This window comes from Neophocaena asiaeorientalis, unplaced genomic scaffold (assembly GCF_003031525.2).
Source record: "Neophocaena asiaeorientalis asiaeorientalis breed wild unplaced genomic scaffold, Neophocaena_asiaeorientalis_V1.1 scaffold116, whole genome shotgun sequence".
Taxonomy (NCBI): domain Eukaryota; kingdom Metazoa; phylum Chordata; class Mammalia; order Artiodactyla; family Phocoenidae; genus Neophocaena; species Neophocaena asiaeorientalis.
Window position 1 is genome coordinate 8,485,989 of NW_020174561.1, and position 23,505 is coordinate 8,509,493.

The 23,505-nt window shown below is 39.3% G+C and overlaps 1 protein-coding gene across 4 annotated transcripts in view; it reads right to left on the reverse strand.

Moving 5' to 3' along the window:
• Window positions 1–3,091: 3,091 nt before the first annotated feature.
• The window catches only part of MET (MET proto-oncogene, receptor tyrosine kinase), a 118,470-nt gene continuing 98,056 nt past the window's right edge, over window positions 3,092–23,505 (reverse strand). For all 4 annotated transcript variants that reach the window (XM_024757796.1, XM_024757798.1, XM_024757799.1 and 1 more), the window contains 6 exons: window positions 22,140–22,220; window positions 19,281–19,462; window positions 16,229–16,338; window positions 14,854–15,019; window positions 5,427–5,563; window positions 3,092–5,321 (listed from right to left, as the gene is read on the reverse strand). In XM_024757796.1, coding sequence (XP_024613564.1) covers window positions 5,111–5,321; window positions 5,427–5,563; window positions 14,854–15,019; window positions 16,229–16,338; window positions 19,281–19,462; window positions 22,140–22,220 — 887 coding nt within the window. In that variant the 3' untranslated portion in view covers window positions 3,092–5,110. The remainder of the gene's footprint in view (window positions 5,322–5,426; window positions 5,564–14,853; window positions 15,020–16,228; window positions 16,339–19,280; window positions 19,463–22,139; window positions 22,221–23,505) is intronic.

Genomic DNA, 23,505 nt, shown 5'->3' on the forward strand with positions numbered 1-23,505 from the left:
AAAAAAAAAAAAAAAAAAAAAAAAAATTCAAGGACGAGGTAGAATCACAGCTTTATTTCCACTGTATAAAGCTGGTATGACATGACGGATGGGGTAAGAATTTGTATTTAAACATCTGTAAGGTTCCTTTCAGGCTTCATTTCCCTTTCATCAACTGCAGGCTACATTTACATGGGCTTTTACTGAAGATAATAATAATATCACAATTATTGAGCAACTATGGTATCCAGGAGACTATACACACTATTTTTTAGTCCTTGTACAACTTTGTGCAGTAAGTAGGACAAACCTACATGACAAAGAAACTTAGGTTGAGAGAGGTTCAGTATTTTGCTCAAGATAAGTCAGAGCTTGATCTATTTGCTTTACTAAGAGGCTGCACTTGGTATGTTTAAACTGTGATACCCGCCTTGATTTCAAACTATTTTACAAAGCTATAGTAATCAAAACAGTATGGTATTGGCATAAACCTGTCACATAGATCAACGGAACAGAACAGAAATCCCAGAAGTAAACCCACGCGTATATGGTTGGTTAATTTTCAACAGAGGCACCAAGGATATACATGGAGAAAGGATAGTCTTTTCAATCAGTGGTGCTGGGAAAACTGGACAGGCATATACAAAAGAATGAAACTGAACCACTATGTTACACCATTCACAAAAATCAACCCAAAATGGATTAAAGACTTGAATGTAAGACCTGAAAACGTAGAACTCCTAGAAGAAAACATAGGTAGTAAGCTCCTTGACATAAGTCTTGGTAATAATTTTTTGAGTCTGGCACCAAAAGCAAAAATAAAAAGTGGGACTATATAAAACTTAAAAGCTTCTGCACAGCAAAGGAAACCACCAACAAAAGGGAAAGTCAAACTACTGAATAGGAGAAAATACCTGCAAATCATACATCTGATAATGAGTTATATCCAAAATATACGAAGAACTCATACAACGCAGTATCAAAATAACAATCCAATTAAAAAGTAGGCAGATATGAATATACATTTTTCCAAAGAAGACATATAGATGGTCAACAGGTACATGAAAAGATGCTCAACATCACCAATCATTAGAGAAATGCAAATCAAAACCACAATGACATGTCAGCTCACACCTGTTAGGATGGCTATTATCAAAAAGACAAGGGGAAAAAAAAGGCAAGAGGTAACAAATAATGGTGAGGATGTGGAGAAAAAGGAACCCTAAATTGGTGCAAACACTATGGAAAACAGTATGGGGGTTCCTCAAAAAATTAAAAATTAGAACTACCGTACAATCCAGCTATTCTACTTTCGGACGTTTATGCGGAGAAAATGAAAATTCTAACTCAAAAAGATATATGCACTCCCATCTTAGCATTATTTACAACAGCCAAGACATGGAAACAATCTAAGTGTCCATTGGTGGATGAATGGATAAAGAAAATTATATGTATATATATAATTCAGCCATAAAAAAGAGGGAAATCTTGCCATTTGCCACAACATGGATGGACCTCAATAACATTATGCTAAGTAAAATAAGTCAGACAGAAAAAGACGTATGATCTCACTTATATGTGGACTCCAAAAAAACCCCCCAAAATCCCAAAACCAAACCACAAATAAAACCCCAGAAAAAGAGCTCATAGATACAGAAAACAGATTGGTGGTAGCCAAAGGGGATGAGGGGGTGAGAGAAAAAGGTCAAGGGGTCAAAAGCTACAAACTTCCAATTATAAACTGTGAAGCCTCTTCTAGATGGTTTACAGATCTAAGAAAATGCACAGTTCTAATATTCACTAACTGTGTAATACTGTTTGTCTCTTCAATTAAATTCCTTGGAGGGGGAGAGACTGTTTATTTGTAAATCTCCATTACCTAGTACAATGCCTGACATATGCAGATGCTCACTACGTATTAGTGGAATTAAATTAAATACTAATTAATTTCTTTTACATAATGTTAACTTGTTTCCTGAACTAAATTGGGTAAATTAACAATGCAAGACATCAGCAATTAAACATTTAATGTGCTTGTACAGGTTTTGTATCCTTTCATCATATTTCTTTAAGGATGCAATCTCCTGTGTAGGTCAGAGAGAGCAAAAATATAATTGATGCCTACACTGTGGAGTGAAAAATCCTGTGGTAATTAAAAATACAGAGCAGCAAGCAAAACTTTGCAAAGGGATATCTTTTTATCCCTCTCTCCCTAGAAAGATTCCCTTCCACCCCCCATGTCAGTGATTCAAAACATCATGGGAGCTACTCTGTATCTGTGGTGGCTTAAAGTGATTGACTGAAGACAAGAAAATCCTGTTTCAGTAGAGCACTGTTTGACGACATGCTAAAAAAGTGACAGACACTTGGGATATAAAGATGACAAGTTCTTGTCCTTCTGGGTATGGGGTCTGATTGAACTTCCTATGGAAATGCATCTCTTGGAGGGGAGGGAGTTTGATTGGGTACAGGCGTTAAATTCTCTTTCACTAAAGAATCAGCCCCCACAAAGTAGTGCCTACTTTGTAGGCACTAGTTTAAACTCAGACCTTTTTTTTAAAAAAAATTTCAGACTGCCCCAAAGCTTAGATGACTGAAATTTCACCTTTGAATCCCTTTACCATTACAAGAATATTCACGGATATAACCTGAAGGTAGTTGCTCTAGTCCCTGGGGACACCTGAAGAGTGGGAACCTGTGTAGATGAAAAGAGTAGTTTTAAGGGGGTAAGAAGGTCTCTCTCCTCCAACACCCAACTTGCTATCTCTGTACCAACTGTGGGGTTGCAGCTCCATTGTCATATCTTCTGGTCCAAGGATGCACCTTGCTGGAGAAGAGGATCAAGCTGAAGTAGGGGCCAGGTGCTCCAGCAGTTGAAAGGTTGTCAGGGAAATGTTAGGTAATTCAGCAGCGCAGGGGAAACCACCCTTAGAGAGACAGACTTCCTGAGAATCAAGGATGCAAATTCTTTTAGATGTCTATGCATTAACTTGACTAACACTCTCATAAATGGATGAGTTGGTATAGTCAGGTGAAATCAATCTTAGGCTTCCTCTGTCATTATGTAAATGGAGTAGGTAATCAGGCATGACTAGCAAAAACCAACTCAGTATACAAGATGATACATCACTTTAATTGTACGATTTATCAGAACAACAACTATTAACATACAAAGTACCATTCAGCTCAACTGCAGGTATAGGCAGTGACAAGTATCTAATTCTTCGAAGAATCACTTAACTCCCACAATCTGTCCAGACACATTAACCTAAGGACACGTTTATAAATAGCAAACATGATTTTCACATTGTAGCTTTCTCAAGCATATATACAGGTGTGCAGTCTTGTTGATGGGTTGATTACATAAGCGCTATTCTCGATGTATTCATTCTCTTGACATCGGTGGAGACAGTTATTTCTTTCTGCAGAGTGGATTTTTTCTTCCTCATCCATCATTTACAATATTCTGTGAATCAGTATTACTCTTTACACTTCTGAAATAGTAATATTTGAATTGAAGTATCACTGCAGTACAATTCCTTGTGTCTTCTGATAAGTTCCACCATTGTCAAAGAGCTTTTGGTTGTAATCACTCTCTCTCTCAACAAGAGCCCAACTCTACTATTGGGTTTTAGCATAACACACCCTCTTTATAGCTTGCTGTGTTAACCCTTGGCTTCAAGTCCTGATGATGTAATGAGGGTGGGGTGTACTGGCAGTCAGTACATTTCCTTATCACTATTTACAGCCATTTAAAACCATGCTGTTATTAATCCAAGTCCGACATACCTTTTCTGAAATGTTCACAGTGCAGTATTTTTGTGGCCTAACAAAAGTTTTTTTACATCATTAAAAATAAACCTTTTTATAAAAATATAATACTTTAAATGTTTACATCGACAAAACCAGTTAGAGTATACTGTGCCACATGCATTATACAGTAGTAAGCACAAAATCCCACAGAACAAAACATCACAAAAGTCCTGACCAGAGTAACTGTTCATCCAGGTGAAATGGCCAGAACTTTCAATTGCCTTTTTTTTTTTCCCCCTAAAATATGTTTTGCTTAACACAAAACATGTCCTAATGCAAAACTGGACTACTCCTGATTTTATCATCTCCAATTGTTTGTGGGGTGGAAGGCTGCCACCTGAGAAAGAGGCTAATATTCCCAGTCCATCGATTCTTTCTCGGCTCTACTTATGAGCCATGATTGGAACCAATAAAATTTTAGTCAGATGTATTTTGCTTTAAAAACATGCTCAGTTACCTTTAAAAACATTTATCATCACAAATTACTTGTTTCATCTTCAGAGTCATCATTAAAAAAAAAACAAAAAACAGACAAAACTTCTAAATGTCCACATCCAGATCAGAAAGGCATCATTCTCAAACAGTTGATTTTTAAATGACAAATATTTCACTGTGACTAAGCTATTCTATGAAAACCTTAACGTTGTCTATGTACATATGTAAATATTCCTACTAATTTATAAACACATTTCATGTCCTGCTGTTTTGAAATGTTGACCGTGCTGTCTATGGATAGTTCTCCAATAAAAGGAATGTGTAGACAAAAATTTAAAAGGGAATGTTTACCTAATGGGCAAATGACAACACCAGTAATAAAAAAATGTGTTGTTCATACAACACATAAAAGTTATTTGAAACTCTTTAATTCTAAATGAGTGGCCTGGTCCCAGGGCTGCCATGTCTGTCCTGGACATTACCACTTCTTTTGAATTTTCTGTGATCAAGAAGCCCTCAAAATGCATTGCTTCAGTTCCCCATATGAAATCAGGTGGGATCCCGATTTTTAACCAGCATTCAGGTTTTGGCCTGAATGTGACAGGAGCATCATCACAGTTGCAGGATTGCTGTTGGTCACTGGCCTGTGGGACCAAGCTTCTGGCTCCGATGCTTTGTCAGATGAGAAATTCCGTAGAATCCAGTCATTTTAAATAACAATATAAGGTCCTATAATAGTGCAATTTTGGCAAAAGCAAATAATACCTGGTGGCCTTTCAGTGGCCAGGCAGTGAAAAAAATATTGGACGAAGTGTGGACTGTTGTTTGGACAGTTCAGTAATGCTTCTCAGAAGGGGGCTGGTGGTACAGGTGCCTCCATCCATCATGTATCCCCCTCGCCATCAACATTATCTTGTGATGACAACAGAGAAGGATATGGAGCGACACATTTGACATTCACGTATGTAGCGTTCACATGGACATAGTGCTCCCCAATGAAAGTAGAGAATATCGCTGATATCCTGGAGACCAGTTCAGAAAAGGATGGGCGCAGTTCAGCTTTAGGGTGCCAGCATTTCAGCATCACTTCATACCTGTTTCAGAAAGGAAACAATGCTGTAAGGACTCTGAAGGCAAGTATTTCTGTAAAAGTAAAGAACATAAGAGCTACAGAAGATCCTGTTGGAATTCTTACTTACAAGGGATCTGGGCAGTATTCAGGTTGTAGGAGCCTTCTGCCTTGCAACAAATATACTGTTATATCAAAGGTGTTGACATCAGGATAAGGTGGTGCTCCTCTTGTCATCAGTTCCCAGAGGAGCACGCCAAAGGACCACTGGTCAAACAAGGGAAGGGAGAATCCAGGTGAGGGAAGGGTGACCACACAAATATGAAAGGTGATCAGCAGGTCTTCATAACTAATCTTGGTTTAGTGTATTCAATACTATTGATGTTTTGGGCAAAATCTTCCTTAAAGGCAATCAGTAAGCTACATAATTATGATCTGTTTAAACCAGAATTGGATAAAGTTTAGATTACAAGTAAATGTAAAGTTTTCAAAGTCCACGTGATGATTAACATTTCATCAGTAGTTTGTAGAGTGCATTTTCCAAGTTCTCTCTTACAGGGTCAAAGCATTAAAACGTTTCTATCCTTCTTTTTTATAATAGCTTCACTACAATTTTAGATTATTAGTAAAAAAGAAAAGACAAGGCTTCCAAAATTTAAATGTGTGGGATTTCCCAAATGAATGTAAATACTCCTTAAGAAATGTAACCATATCTAAAAGTTAATGCTAAAAGAGAAGGTCTAAGTCAGTAAAAGTAAAAATCCATATTAAAAATCAGAAGTAATAAAACTGTTAGGCATCAAGGCTCTCAACTGAAAATGAATTTCAATAAAATATATTTTGAAAATGTTAAAGGAGGAAATTAATATAAAACAGCTGTAACAGTACTTTACAGGATGATCACAAGGCCACAGAGAGGTTGACTGATTTGCTAAAAATTCCCCAATAAATCTGAATTCACACAGGGATGAACATTTAAGAGTTCTTGACTCTTGGGTCTTGCTTGGTCTACTCAACTTCACTAAGTATGCAGTTTCTTGATTTAGAGCACTCTTCTTGGAATAGATCAGGTCATACATATTATCTCGCCCTGGACGTGTGCCAAGGTGAGAATGACACAATGAGAGTAAGTCAGCATGTGTGGGTCACCGAGGACCAAGGAAATCAGTTCTCCCCTAGCAACACTTCCAGGACACTCACAGACCAAGAAGCACATGGCGGCAGGAATGAGGCACTGAGAAAAAAAGAAGCTAGGAGGGCAAAGAGAATACAGATCAGACATGCAGAGCAGGAAAACATAACATTGAGAAGCAAGTGTAGCTCGTAATACTCAGCAAGAAGGAGAATAAAGCTTGTATTTCTGAAAGAAAGAAACCAGCTAGACACTGTGGTTGCCGATACAAATCTCCATTAATGACTTTTTCCCTTTGCCTGAGTGTGAGAACCCTTTAAGGTCACTGACTTCCTTGATCCAAATAGAGAAAACAAACTCCTTCCCAAGTGGACACTAGATAACTTTGCCCTTCAAAGTCAAAGTTTTCAATGACTAAATATCTTATGAGTCACTTCTGACAACTTCATTGTGTTAACCTTCAAGTTCCAGAATTTGCATTAGAATTTAAATCAATTTAACAAGTATCTACTGACCCTTGATGATGCACAAGTAGGTCACTGTTCAAGTTACTGGATAGGCCCCAAGGCTGATTTAACAGGGTTAAGAGTATTATGCAATTAACTGTCACATAGAACAATAAGATCTAATAACTGTGATACAGAGCAATTATAGAAAAGAGGTACAAATGTTGTGAAAAGGCAAAGGGATAATAGTGGGGTACTGAGAAAGGCTTTAGGAAGAAAGTGACAGTATAGCGGGTCTTGAGGAACAGGGAGAATATGTTAAATAGATACGTGTATTGTAAGGGCAGAAAGAGTGTTCTGGATGGAGGGAGTGGGCCCAGGGGTAAGAGTACTTGTGTGTTTTTTTGAACCATAAGGACAACAGGTCACTCTTGATGTGTGGAGTAGATGAAGGGACGACGGATAGATAAGGTTGAAAGGGGACCATGTTTTTGAATGTTGAACGTGGGTTAAACTGAAATAGGTGAGATGTGACTGGGGTCGAGCTCCAGGAGATTGCATCTGTAAACACTCTGCTTTAGACAAATAGGGGAAGCCCATCCACAACATGGAGACCAGTTAGGAGGTTTCTGAACGGGAGTAGGTGAGGGCTGCTACTGTCTACTGGCAACACAGAACCTTATGAGACTGAACTCCTGAATTAGAGTGGTGGGAAAGAGTACGTGTCATCGAATGAGCCTGGCATGGGTGGGTGTCATGCCCTTTAAAAAAAAGATTGTCTTATTTAATCTTTATCAACAACCCTGTAATGTAATCAGTTTTGTAGATGTTTTAAGGATGAAGAAACCAAAGTTCTGAGAGGCTGATAACTGGTGTGTGATCAGGTTTCCCTAACCAACAGCCTAAGCTATAGGATGCCTGGAGGCAAATTTGCAAAAAAGGGGAAAGTGTTGGATAAGTTTATAAGGAATGATAGGGCTTGGACAATAACTGGGTATCAGAGGAGTGTTGGAGGAATCATGGGACAGAAGAGGTGAGAGGGAGGCAGTTTCCATGAACAGTCTGCATTCCAAACTCCCCATAACGGCTTGGACCGCCAGGCTCGTAGGGGGAAGGGGCAGTGAGGGAGGAGAATGATGCTGACCAAGAAGAGAGAGGCTGATGGGGGCCAGGAGAGGGAAGGGGAGAGAGAGACAAAGGGAGGGGGTGGTGTACAATACCTGTGCGTTGAGAAAGATGGACACAACATTGTAAAGCAACTATACTCCAATAAAAGTTAATTGAAAAAGATGAAAAAAAAAGAATGATGGAAACAAGTCAGTTTAAGCTTCAAGACAGGAGAGTGCTGCCATTCTTGCTTATTGTGTGAATGGTCAAGTCTTTCTGAATAACTGAGCACCAGCAGTGAGCTCACCTGAAGAATCTCTGCCTCACTTTATCAAAGGTGATGCTCAAAGCAGTTATTAGAGGTGAGAGATTGTTATAAGCTATAAAAAGTGATAGAAAGGCACACTGCCGAGGTAATCAAGGAATAGACACAGCCAAATTTGAGCATTCGAGAGTAGGTAAATTGAGATACAACACAATTTATAAAAAAGCACAACTGATTAAAAAAATGGATAAATTGATAAAATTTAACAACTGGTAAATTGATAACATTTTCAATAAAATTGAAAACTTCTGCTCTTTGAAAGATACCATTAAAAAAATGAAAAGGCAAGCCAAAGACTAGAAAAATATATTGGTAAAAACACATATCTGATAACATGTACCTGTATCCAGAATATATAAAGAACTCTCAACTCAACAGTAAAATAACAAACAACCCAATTTAAAAAACACCAGAAAAGGCTTCCCTGGTGGTGCAGTGGTTGAGAGTCCACCTGCCGATGCAGGGGACACGGGTTTGTGCCCCTGTCTGGGAGGATCCCACGTGCTATGGAGTGGCTGGGCCCGTGGGCCATGGCCACTGGGTCTGCGCATCCGGAGCCTGTGCTCTGCGGCGGGAGAGGCCACAGCAGTGAGAGGCCCGCGTATCGCAAAAAATAAATAAATAAAAAATAAAAATTAAGGTTTGATTAAATATATTATCTTAAAAAAAAAAAACACCAGAAAATAAATTCTGAAACTTAAAATATGGGGAAAAGACTTGAGTAGACGTTTCACAAAAGGTGGAATAAGGATGGCAAATAAGCACATGAAGAGATGTTTAACATCATTAGTTATTTGGGAAATACAGATTAAAAAGAAAATTAGACGCCACTACAATCTATTAGAATGGCTAAAATCCCACAAACTGAAAATGGTAAATGCTGGTGAGGATGCTGAACAACTAGAACTCTTATATATTATTGTTAGGGATATAAAATGATACTGGCACTGTGGAACAGTTGGCAGCTTCTCATAAAGTTAAACATACACTTAACTTACAACCCAGTAATCTTACTTCTAGATATCTACTCAAAAGAAATAAAAATTATGTTCACACAAAAACCTTTAAGCAAATGTTACAGCAGTTATAATTATGTATAAGCAATTGCCTAAAACAGGAAAGAACTCAAATGTCCTTCAAGCAGTGAATGGATAAACACAATGTGGGACGTCTGCACAATGGAATACCACTTAGGAATAAAAAGTAGTGAATTATTCTGCTATGGAAAAGAGTATTCAGAAAATTAAAAATAAAATTACCATATGATCCAGCAAGCCTACTCCTGGGTATATATATTCAAAGGAAATTAAATCAGTATCTAGAAAAGCTATTTGCACACCCATGTTCACAGCAACATTATTCATAGTAGCCAAGAGACAGAAGCAATCTAAATGTCCATTGACAGATAAATGGATGAAGAAAATGTGGTATATATATACAATGGAGTATTATCTAGCCTTAAAAAAGGAAATCCTGTCATATGCTACAACATGGATGAAACTTGAGGACGTTATACTAAGTGAAATAAACCAGTTACAAAAATACAAATACTGTATGATTTCACTTATAATGAGGTATCTAAAGTAGTCAAACTATTAGAAACAGAAAGTAGAATGGTGGTTGCCAGAGAGGCTGGGGGGAGGGGGAAATGTGGAGTTGTTCAGTGGATACAGAGTTTCAGTTTTGCAAGATGAAGTTCTAGAGATCAGTTGCACAGCAATATGCATATAGTTAACACTACTGTACTGTACCTTAAAAATGGTTAAGATGGTCAATTTTATGTTTTTGCCACAATAAAAAAAGGAATAACTACTGATACATTGATTCCACTGATACCTCTCAAACGCATTATGCTACGTGAAGGAGACAGACTCATATTTACTGTATGATTCCATTTATATGACATTCCAGAAAAGTTAAAACTATAGAGACAGAAAACAGACCGGTGGTTTCCAGGTCTTAGCATTAGGGCAGGGGGTTGAATACAAAGAGGCACAGGAAATTTTCCGGGATGATGAAACTGTTTCATATCCTGGTTGTTGTGGTGGTAAATATATAACTGTATGCAATCTTTAAAACTTAAAGAACTGCACAATAAAAAGGGTGAAGAACTGGTATGTTGCACAAGGGTGATACCATTAATAGAAATAAAGAAGTGAGGCACTGACAGTTGGCAGGAAAGAATTTGACTTTGAACGTGGTAAATTTGTGTTGCTAATGAAAATATCTTGGAAGAGAGATTCAAAGGAGACCCTTGATGGGAATGGTTGAAATCGTTGAGAGAGGCTGACACCTGGGGACCAAAATCCTGGGGGAGAGTTGTGTGTAAGGCTGTGAGAGAAGAAAGAGAAGCTGTCAAGGTAAAGAAAACACAGCCTAAAAGCAGGAGGAAAACAAGATGGTACAGTGTCCCCCGAAACCAAAGAAGGAGGAAATTTCAAGAAGGGAGGAGTAGTTGACGATATTAAACACTGCAGACTGGTGAAGCAGGATGAAAAAGCCAGTTGGTTGAACAACTGAGAAGTCAGTATTGACTTTAATGGGAGCATTCGTACTAAGTGTGAGACACTGTATAATACTGGGTATGAATAACTGCACATATAGAGACACTCCAATTTTGTCGGAAAGGGCTTCAAGAGTATTCAGACTTTAGCTGAACTCCATCTGGGCGTTTGCAAGACAGTAGACCTTTCTACAAACAGGCAAGTTTTTGCTTGTAGGTCTCAACATACATATGGTTTATTACATGCTTTTGGAAATGTTCCATGTCAACATTCAAAAGATTGTGCTGTCCTGGAAATGAAACTTTATGCAAAGTTATCCATGCAATCAATAACCATTTTCCAAAGCAGCACTGTATGGATTACTCAGGTTCACCCTTTGTGTAGTACAGTATAGTGTCTTTCAATAAGAGGGAGAAAGACATAGCACTTCGCATCTATAGAAGCCTGTGTAAATTTCTAGTCAAGTATCTGAGTGACAGCTGTTTTATAAGAAGTGCTAAACCTCCCTGCAGTGTGTGCGTATTTTTGTGGAGATAGTAGTGTGTGTACAGGGTTGTCAAAAAGCTCAGAATCCCAACTCTTGCCTTGAGCATCCAAAATTTCATCAGGCTTCTTTTGTTTTAATAACTTTGCTGAGGTATGATTTATATATCATAAAATTTGCCAATTGTAAGTGTACAGTCGAGGATGTTTAGTAAATTATATATAGTTGTGCAGCTATCATCACAATTCAGTTTTAGATCAATTACAACACCCCAGAAACTTCCCTCATGCCTGCTGGTAGTCAATCTTCGCTCCCACCTTCAGCCCCAGGCAACCGCTGATCTGTTTTCTGTCTCAATCTTTTGCCTCTTTCTAGAAATTTCACATAAATGGAATCATTCAACGTGTAATATTTTGGGTCTGCCTTCTTTCACTTGATACAATGTTTCTGAGGTTTATCCATGATGTAGCATGCATCAGTGGTTCCTCTATGTTACTGAATAGTATTATTCTGTTGTATAGATATACCATGTTTTATATACCCATTCGCCAGTTGATGGACATTAAAATCGCTCCTGGTTTTTGGACATTATGAATAACACTACTGTGAGCATTCATGTGCAAGTCTTTGTGTGGGCATATGTTTTCATGTGCTTATTAGCTAGCTCTTCATACATCTCCGTGGTAAATATCTATGTAATCTTTTGCCTATTTTTAAAAAATGGGTTATTTTGTCTTCTTATTGAGTTGTAAGAGCTGGTTCTGGCTCTTACCAGTAGTCAAGTCTGGATGAAATGTATGTTCTTTGAGGATGAGTTAATTCTCCCTACCTTATGCCTTCACTTGCCACCATCATTAATGTGTCCTCAAGCCTACCTCTCTAGCACCTGCTTTTTTCATCTTTTTCAGAGTCTTTTAGGATCAGAATCCCAGGCATTAAGCTCTAGCATGGGCTATCACATCCTCTTACCAATCTTATCCACCCTGAAGTCCCATTCCTCCAACTTGTCCTGTGATACACCTGCTCATTGAAAAGACTCCCAGTCACCCTCAACTTATTCTCTAATGACTCCCCCACTTCCTCAGGAACTGAAACTCTGCTTTCACTTAAAGACCACAACGACTTTGAAACTCTTACCAATAGAGGCCACACCTCTCTTTCTTGCTGACTCACAGGGAGGAGGCAGATGAGTTCCCACCTCCTAACACTGCACTCAGATCCCAGTCCCCTGTTATACCTTAAGAGCTGCCAACCCTTTCTCTTTTGGAATCTATGTCCTCCATTAACGTTATTTTCTCCCAATCTTGTTTGCTGATGTCACCAGTTAACACTTTTCCTGTTTTCAGTTGTTATCCTCAAGGACTGAGACATTAACATTTTTCTAACTCCACATATCATAGTCCTCTTGACTTATTAAAGGCAAATAGAATATTCTATCCACCACCCAGGCTCCTCAGCACACTCTAGACCAAATCACTTAGGTCATTCAGCTTCCAAGACCTTTCTTGTGCACTGAGTAGCAGTGGACTCTGCTGACCATATCCCATTGCTTCTTGAAACTTTCTCTTCCTCTGAGTCTCCCACCTCTCTCCTTTTCTCCCTTACTTCATGTATGTAGGTTCCTCTGAATAATTGTATTTGGACTTTCAAAAGCCTATTTCCAGCCTTGTCCTCTGCTATGGACTGAACTGTGTCCCTCCTTTCCAAATTCATACGTTAAAACTCCAACTCCCATTGTGATGGTATTTGGAGATGGAGCCTGTGGGAGATAATTAGGTGTAGATGAGGTCACGAGGATGGGGTTAGTGCCCTTTTACCAGAACAGACACCAGAGAGCTTGCTCTTGCTCTCTCCCTAGCATGAGGCACAGTGAAAAGGTGGCCATGTGTTTTCCTCACCGGAAGCTGACCACACTTGCACCCTGATTTCCCACTTTTACCCTCTAGAACTGCGAAAAATAAATGTCCATTGTTTAAGCCACCCAGTCTGTAATACTTTGTTATGGCAGCCCTAGTTGACTAAGACAACTAAAGAGTTTGTACAAGCTGCAGATCCACATTTCCAACTGCCTGACGGACACTTCGCCTGTATGTCCTACTCCCAAGTCAAACTCAATATGTTCAAGTGGTATTTTTCCTCCTAAACCGGCTTTTGCTCCTCTGTTTCACATACTTGTAATTGCACCAGTATATAACTTTGCTCAGCTTTGACTTTCATCAATTTCTTGCTAAATATTGTTGATTCTACCTCTGAGATGCCTTTCCTTCCAACTCTTTTCTGTTCTTACAATTTCTATATTACTTCAAATTCTACCTCTCACTTTGTCTTCCTGCATCTACTCCTCTCAAAACATCTTACAGAATGAAGAAAGGCTGTAGTGTAATCTGATTCACTATAATGTTTCCACATGGCCAGAGAATAAATTCCAGACTCCCTAGTTTGCTTTCCAAGGATCTCTATGACCTACTATGAAAATATTTTTCTCAATTTATTCTCATAAGTTCCCTTTGCGCCTTCTATTTTTGCTGAATCACTGCTGCTTACTGTTTCCTTAGAACTTTACAGATTTGTATACTTTCCTGCCCCTTTGCCTCACCTGGATTGGCATTTTTAATTTCATTGTCCATCATTCCATCCTCCTTTAAGGCCCATTTCAAGCACCACCTCCTCCACCAGGTGAAAGGGCAGTGTGGTAGATTTGGCTGCCCAGGTGAGTCTGCCCATGGTCTTGCCTACCCTCATAGCTCAGGTGCACGCCTTTAGAAGCTTGTTCTGTGACAGGAGGATGACCATTGCAGATAAAGGAGGGCACTTTTCTAGCTAGGCCCACACTGCTAGACGTGCCTCAGTTACAGCTTCTTCTGCCCTTGAGCTATGAGTGGCTGGACTAATCCTAGTCTACTTTGTGTGAGTTAGTGACGGACATGCCGTCCCATTCCTGCTGAGCAAAAGCTCCTGGAGGACAGGGTTCATACCTGGTTCAGCTCTGGGGTTCCCAAGGATTTAACGTGCTATTCTTCTGGACAAATGTTTCCGAATAAATGAATGAATTTATGGAAACATACTATGGGTACCTGTTAGACAGTCAAGCCCATTTTTACTTCTGAAGAAAACTGAAATTAGTGGTGCTGAAGGTATCTTTTTTTTTTTTTTAATTAACTTCCTGGGACTTCCCTGGTGGTGCGGTGGTTAAGAATCCCCCTGCCAATGCAGGGGACACATGTTCGAGCCCTGGGCCGGGAAGATCCCACATGCCGCGGAGTAACTAAGCCTGTGTGCCACAACTACTGAGCCCACATGCCACAACTACTGAAATCCACGTGCCTAGAGCCCATGCTCCGCAACAAGAGAAGCCACTGCAATGAGAGGCCCATGTACCACACCGAAGAGTGGCGCCTGCTCACAGCAACTAGAGAAAGCCTGCATGCAACAACGAAGACCCAACGCAGCCAAAAATAGAAATAAATTAATTAATTAATAAAAAATTAAGTTCCCATAAAACTACTAAAAAAGTTAGGTATGAAAGTAAAAGAGGAGGTTGGGGTGATCAATACGTTACCACATCTGACTTGGTGGTAAATTTCTGAGTTTGCAGGCTCTCTAAAGCCATCCACTTCACCGGCAGTTTTGCACCTGTTTTGTTGTGTACGCTATAGTATTCCTTATCATACACGTCTCTGGCAAGGCCAAAATCAGCAACTTTGACTGTAAATCTTTCATCCAGCCTACAGAAAGAACAAAAATTATTACTGGTGGCTGAAATAGAATAATCTACAGTGATGCTGAATCTCTAAAGATTAGAATAAGGGACTTCAGTATTTGAAATCCATAACTTCTGAAGGGAGGGCTTCATCTGGCCTGTTTTGACTAACACTAAATTACAATGGAATTCTTGAATAAAAATGCTTGACATTTACATTTTAAATTCAACAGACCAAGGAAAGAGATTATAAATGATGTGGCATAAGAAAATCTTTTTTGCTTTCATGTAGATCTGGAGAAGTAGTAAAATTGGCCACCCTCCCAGCTTTCCTTGGTTGCTAAATCGAGTATGCCAACTGACTACCCAAAGCAATCACTAATTTTCACTTGCCAGCTTATTAGCAATACTTAGTTTTATGGGGGAGATATGAGAGGGGACTGTTATTTTCCTTTTTCATTCTCAGTGGGCTAGGCTAGTACGTACAACTCTTATGTTCCGCCAGTGAGGTAATAGAGAAAAACGATACATAGTAAAGCATCTAGGAAAACAGCAAGGTTCAACAAAAATCAATTTCTTCTATCTGAGGCTATGTATCTTTTGTTTAAGCTGGCTTTTATGTTGTTACATTGACCAAAACCAAGGTGGGAAATTAATAGCACAGTTCTTTCATTCACACGTACCATGAGCCATGAATCAGTGCCACGTAAGGGAAAGCACAAATCAACTACAAACTGTTGACTGTTGTATTATACAGCCCAGGCAGACAGACACAAATAAAGTTCTTTGTATATTCATTCCCAAATACCATTTTTGGTAGGGTTTCTGCAGGCTGACTTCAAATCTACTCTTGGGAAGTTACAATATGTTGGTATTTGTGTTACCAGCCCTCTCCTTTTCACTGTAAAATGCTGAAGATCAAATTCTCCCTCCCAAAAACTAATGCAGTGTGAAACCACAACACTGGGGGCTATGGGTGGGAAGGAAAAAGAAAAGCAAGAGCACACAACAGCTGTTTAAGACCCCCTCTGGAGAATTCCTTTTAAATTCTGTTTGATAAAGCCTGAAAGCCCCGCCTACATCCCCAGTGCTTACATATTGATTTAAAACTGTAACGGAACTAACGGACTTTTGCATGAGAAGAGAAAACATCCTCTCTAGCCTTGAACAGTGGAAAACAGATTCCTCCTTGTCACTTAATTTGGACTGCAGGCACAGAGATTCTTCTACTTACATACAGTTTCTTGCAGCCAAGTCTCTGTGGACAAACTTTTTGCTTGCAAGATATTTCATGCCTTTGGCTACTTGAAGACCAAAGCCAATAAGATCTTTCACAGTGGGGTTCTGTAATCAAAGAGAATTGGAAACGCATAAACTAAGCATTTACTGTTCTAGCTATGATCTCAGAATTATGAAATGTTTATAAGAATGACCTTGTTTCAAATAATAACTTGTGCCCTGTTGATAACAGCAATAATATTAAGTATCTGTTATTTGCAAAGTACCATGCTAGATGTTTTTATAAACTCTGGCTAATCCTTATATACTCACGTCTGTGATATGGGCTCCATTTTCCAGATGGGGAACTGGAGGTGTTTTAAAATGTAGGTTTTATTATTATTTAGGTGTGCTAAGGCCAGCAGATGGGAACAACTGCCATCGAAAAGGCTGTTACAACTCCCAAGAGGAGGAGGCATGCCATGTCATACAAGGCCACTCAGGGAAGCACCAGGGTTGGTAAGGAGGCAGAGGAAGCAAGGGGAAAACACAAGCAAGAGTCTGTACTGTGGTTTCTGTGGGAAGGAATGGGTGAAGCAGGCTTAGAATTGGCTGGTTTGAATAATTTCAGTGGGCTCTGGGGTATAGGGACTGTCCCTAGTAGTCTGGTACCTGGTCTTGAAGTGATTAGGGCAGGTGGATAATGTCCCAGAGTGTGAGAGCACTTTAAAGGAGGTGGCTGGGGTATGGGCTCTGGAGTGGTTGGTTTGGTGATGAAAGGCATGCTCTTTGAAGGTGAGTTGTTTAATACCTCTGGGAATTTGCTAGTCCTGGGAGGGGCAGTCTCTCCAGGGTCAGAATGTCCCCACAAGTCAGAGCATCAGAAATACACGGTTAATACAGGACGTTCCCAGAAAAATAAACCACCCCAAACCACTCAGATGCTAAGTTGTGGAGTTAGGGTTTTAACCTAAATCTGTTAGACTCCAAAGCCCACACTGTAGTGAAATCAATCACATCAGAAGCCCTCCTACTGGTACTGAAGCACCAGTGGCCTGGATCCACACAGAGAACAGGAAATCTCATTCTCCATAAGCTCAACACACAAAATTGGATGGACAGAGTAATGCCTTTAGTACCTATGAGAACTGTATCTGAAATCACATAGATGTCACTGTGGCTGATAGCCCTACTGGTGCCTGGCCATCAGGAACAGGATATCTCTTCTTCAGCAGCCACTGTGGAGTTTGTGAACTTAAGAGGCAGACAGTGGGGACTCTGAAAGGAGGGCTACAGCCCTCCTGAATGCATACAGCATGTGGAGAGGCCATTTCCTGTGTTTTAGGCTTCTCTAAGACATATCTGTTAGTGGTTGTAGTAAGTATAGACTCCTTGGACTATAAAAGGCCATGATACTGTATAATACGAAATCTCTATCATGCTTTAACCCTGGGGGAATAATACCTAGAGAAGATGGCATATCCAACCAGATGAACTCATCAGGGTAATGGCAAGAGTTAGAGTGGAAAAGTGGGTATGGTAAGGCCAAAGCTCTGTGCTTTGTAAGGTAAATTCATCTTATTTGCAAAAATTCACTGCCAGGGAATATTTTATTCTTTTGACTGAATGCAAAATATTTCTTTACTGTCCTAGAGCTTATTTCCTCCGAGAACCTGACCTCATGTTTATGAAGCTGTTGATCAAGAGTAAAGCTACTCCATAACTCCCAAAGAGGCCTGATCACAGGAGCCAAGAAGCAGCCAGGGACCATCTGTGACTTCAGTTCCGGAGACTCCTTCTTCCCTCCCTGGTCCTGGTCTGGCCATTGTTTGCTCAGCCTTTAGGAACCAGCATAAATGTCACTTAGAAAACCCTCATTTGCAAGCATCTAAGAACCTCTTTTGTAACCCTGAGCTCATTCATTCAACAAATATCTCCTGAGAGTCTATGTGCCAAACACTATTTTAGGTGTTACTGTTACAGCAGTGAACAAAATACACAAAATTAGCTACCCTCATGTGCTTGAATTCTAATGGGATGTGTGTGTGTGTGTGTGTGTGTATACATATATTATTTATTTATTGCCTAGTAGAGCACTGTTCAATAGAAATATAATACAAGCCACATATGTAATTAAAATTTTTCTAATAGTCACATTAAAAAATTAAAAAGAAACAAGCAAAATTAATTTTCACAATATATTTTTCAACCCAGCACATCCCAAATATCATTTCAACATGTACTCAGTATAAACAATTATTGATGAGATATTTTACTTTCTTTTTTTATACTAAATATTCAAAACCTGGGATGTATTCTATACTTACAGCACATCTCAGTTTGGACTAGCCACATTCACGTGTGGCTTGTGGCCACAGTATTGGATAACTCAGGCCTAGTGTATGATATGAGGGTAAGTGTGATGAAGAAAAACAAAGCAGAGGAGAGGAGCAAGAAAGAAGGCATGAGGGTGTGGTGGTCAGCTGCAACTTCAGACAGGTCAGGGAGGCTTCATTTTGAAGATGACATTACAGCAAAAAGCTGAAGTTGATGACTGAGATATGTGGATATTTTGGGGAAGAGTAGTCCAGGCAGAGAGAATAGCAAGTGCAAAGGTCCTGAGGTAGAAGAGTGGGTGGCAAGTTTGAAAAATAGTAAGAGACCCATTTATAATTAATTTTCGATGTATTTCTTCCTTCTAAGGTTAAAACTCCTTGAAAGCTGAGGCTCATTCTGGCTCTACGTCTCCTGTGTGGTACTTTTTCTGGCATATAGTAGGTACTCAAAGATGAGTACCTATCCAGTAGATGGTACAGCAAGGATGTTGCAGTGCAGGTAAGAATCACTGCCCCCAGGAGACCCTTCTAAGTATCACTATCTTCCTACTAGGATAGAGGATTTTGAGGAACTAGCGAATTGAATTGGCCTCTGTCCATTTGAATGGTGCAAACATTTTATATGTGCTTCTTTGGCTAAAAGCTTTTAAAAAGGTTCAAAACAGGCACATTTTGGAAGACTCACTGGCTTACAGCTAGTTCATGAATTAGTAAGTTTGGTAATATACTTACGTGAGTCTCATTTCTAATGAAATTTCGAAGATCCCCATGTTTCATGTATGGTAGGACCACCAGTGGAGACCCCTCACTTCGAAGGCAGATTCCCAAGAGCGAGAGAACATTGGGATGACTAAAATCTTTCATGATGATTCCCTCGGTCAGAAATTGGGAAACTTCTCCTATGTCAGTGATTCCTGAGAAAGACAGCAGTGGAGACATTAACCTCATTACAGGGACAACAATTACTTTGTCAAGTTCAGAGAGGGAGAGCAATGGAATGTAAAACCATTGGGCTACATCTTGCCCTGATGCCTTATCATCAGAGTGTTTCTTTACAATACTTCTGAGTGAATGATGTCACCTGTGCTGCACTTTTTTTTTTTTTAATTTTATTTTTGGCTGCGTTGGGTCTTCATTGATGCGCGCGGGCTTTCTCTAGTTTTGGCGAGGAGGGGCTGCTCTTCATTGTGGTGCACAGCCTTCTCATTGCAATGACTTTGCTTGTTGCGGAGAATGGGCTCTAGGTGTGCGGGCTTCAGTAGTTGTGGCATGTGGGCTCAGTAGTTGTGGTGCACAGGCTTAGTTGCTCCACAGCATGTGGGATCTTCCCGGACCAGGGCTCGAACCTGTGTCCCCTGCATTGGCAGGTGGATTCTTAACCACTGCACCACCAGGGAAGTCCCTGTGCTAAACCTTTAAGTCACCACCTGTACCTGTTTTTGTAAGAGTCTAGCAATCTGTTTGTCTCATGCAGAACCATAGTTTGTCTCTTACAGAAAAAGGAGACGGAAGCAGGCCAGTCCATTTCTGTAGTGATTGTCTAGGGCAGGGGTTGGCAAACTTTTCTGTAAAGGGCCAGATAGTAAATATTTTTGGCTTTGTAAGCCTTATGGTCTCTGCTGCAAATACTCAACTCTTGCCATTGCAGCGCAAAAGCAGCCACAGACAATAGTGGCTGAGTCTCAATAAACTTTATTTATGAAAACAGGCAGCAGGCCATAGTTTTCCAATCCCTGGAGTAGGAGGATTTGAAGACCAAACGTTGTCTATGGTATCTAAGTAGACTATTTTGTTATAATAGTTTCTAATCATTTCCAGATAGAGATCCCGAGGGCCTGACAATAGTCAGCACTAATAAAGAGTTAACAACCTTTAATTTATTAATCTGATTAGTATCAGTGTCAGTGATGATATTCTTCTACAAATGCAATGCATTCCAAGACCTGGAAGTCCATCTGGACCAAACAGAGATCAGCACACACCAGGGACAGAGAAAGATTTGTTGGCATTAGGACTGTTCTGAGTACAACTGGCAGGGGTACTCTTTAGTAAGGCAAACTTATTGACAATTATACTTAATCCATCACAGTTTGTAGTTAGATTTCATATAACTGTCCCTCTAATTACCTTGTGGTTAGCCTTTCAAAAAAATGAACCATACAGAACACTGCTCAGCGTGGAGATTTATGTTTAAAAAAGCTGAAATATTTCTGGCAATAATGTATCTTGTAAGAAAACCTTTCACGTGTGCATTGAAAGCTTATTAATTCCAATATAAATCTGTAATATATCTTGTTAACATTTTTTCAGGCTGCCTCAAACTATGAGCAGAAATTTAGAAATGGGGGTAGAAAAGGCAAGCACACTGACCTGACATGTGAGACCTGTCAGCAAAGGTGGAGCCAGGAAAGCTCTAGTATGAGGAGTATATTGGGTTGTACAAGACAGTAATTTATGCCATAATTATGGCTCTGGGTCATTAATAAAGTCTTAGTTTATGTTTGGAAGCATTCCATGTTTCTTTTCTCTTTTTTTTTAAGCGAAGTTTAATAACATGCATACATGGGAGAGACCCAGGAAAACTGAGTAACTCCAGCATTCCCTGCTTCTTAAAAAGAGTATGCATTCCATTTTAAAAAGATTTTCTCACTAGCAGATAATATTAAAAAATATATGTCTAGCACTAAAAGAGGGTAAGTATCACTTGTTAAGGAAGTACATTTATGTGGAATACCTCATTCACCAAAAATGTGGATAAACGAGATATTACCACATTTACAATTTTTCAATTTTCTGCTGGCATATTTTCTTCCTGTTTTCTTATTTCATTTTTTATCTTTTTGATGGAAGTCATGGTTAAAAAATAATTATAGTAATGTCTCTGGGTAAAATGAGTCATTATTACTGTATGTGCCAACATGCTTCCCATAGTTTCCATAAATATCACTTGTAAAACAAATATTATAAGCCAAACGTATTTAAGTGATACTTAGGCTCATCCAAGAACCTCATTTCTCCTTCATTCTTACTTATGAGGGCTCTGAGGGATAATTTCTGAGGAAACATTTCAATAAGAATTTTTAAAAATAAATTTATATATATATATATATATATATTTTAAATTTTTGGCTGCGTTGGGTCTTCGTTGCTGCATGCGGGCTTTCTCTAGTTGTGGCCAGTGGGGACTGCTCTTCATTGCGGTGCGCGGGCTTCTCATTGCGGTGGCTTCTCTTGTTGCGGAGCACGGGCTCTAGGCGCGCGGGCTTCAGTAGTTGTGGCTGCAGGCTCTAGAGCACAGTCTCAGTAGTTGTGGCACACAGGCTTAGTTGCTCCGCGGCATGTGGGATCTTCCCGGACCAGGGCTTGAACCCGTGTCCCCTGCATTGGCAGGCAGATTCTTAACCACTGCGCCACCAGGGAAGTCCCATCAATAAGAATTTAGATCAAATGAATTTTCAGGATTAGATCCATAATTCCAGAAGTTGCTGATTTTTCCACAAGGGAAAGTGTAAATCAACGTTTTATTATGAACTATTTATTAGTTTGCAAACCACAAAAGTGTACTCCACTGTTAAATAAAATATAACTTACTATTCAAGGATTTCACAGCACAGTGAATTTTCTTATCATCGTTGTCCAACAAAGTCCCATGATATACACACCCGAAATGTCCTACATGAAAGAGGGAACTTAGTTAGTGCCACATTACTTTTAATTGTGCAATATTATTTATTAAGCTCTTCATGATCTTCATTTCTCTTTTTTTCCTACATGGAAAAAAAGTGCATTGTTTCTTATGCTTTTGATTAACAATACCACTATTTGTGTGTGTTTGTGAAATATGTATACGTAATTAATTTCACCCAAAGATACAAGCAATATGATTATTTAATACATGGTAAATATTTAGGTGATGTAACTGTTATTAAAGGTTAACATAATAAAATATTCAACCACAGTGGAACCACTGAAAACAGGAGTAACATCTGCCTCGTAAAAGAAACATTAGTTTTAAGGATCAAATAACATCTTTTAAATATGAAAAATGAAGTTTTACCCACATAAAGAAATACAATAAAATAAGCTCCCTATATTCCAATAAACTGAAATGAAATAAAAATGTCACCATTAGAAATAAGATTAGCATTACAGAATAAGGATTTCCCCCTTTAGTCACCAGTTAGTTTGTAATCCAGGTTGGCAGAAACTGAAAGGCAATCGCCCAAATGAAGCAAATTCACTCTGAGTCATTTCATCTAGTTCTCTGGTTTTAGCCACATCACTTTCCCAATGGTAGCCTTTCATCCAGTGGCCGTAATTTTCCCCAGAGGTGCCAAATGTCTGATAGCTGTGTAAGTCATTAAGTTGTCCAGCTGGCCAAGACCCCCTGAGTGCCTAGCATGTGAGTGTTGGGCATTAGTCTACTCTCTTGTAATGCAAAGATGACTAAATAAATGCTCTTGAGGGCTCACGTTCTACTGGGGAAAGCATATAAATAAATAATAGTTAATACTTATAGAATCATTCATGATTATTACTTTATAAGAGATATAATTGCCATTTTTAGCACCTTTCATGATAAAATACTAATTTTACAATATGTAGAATTAGAACATAATTAGTGAAGCCACACACTCTAAAACTGGTACAATTACTAGGATTTACAGGCTGGTAAAAGAACTATATATTACTCTGATGTGAAACACGTTTGTTAACAGCGAAGCTGCTATTTGGGAAGGGGAGCATGCTAAGGATTAAAATCTGGAGTATGTGATAGAGGAATGTGTTGATGCTTTCACAGGAAAATGGGAAGGCCTCGTGAACACAAAAGGCAAATTGTCCCATCAGCTTCTTCTGCATCATGCTGGCTGATGTCTCTGCTACCTCTTGCAGCGCACACTGAATAAAGAGGGATCAGAGGCCATTCAGTATTAAAGGTAAAAGCTTTTTAGAAAAA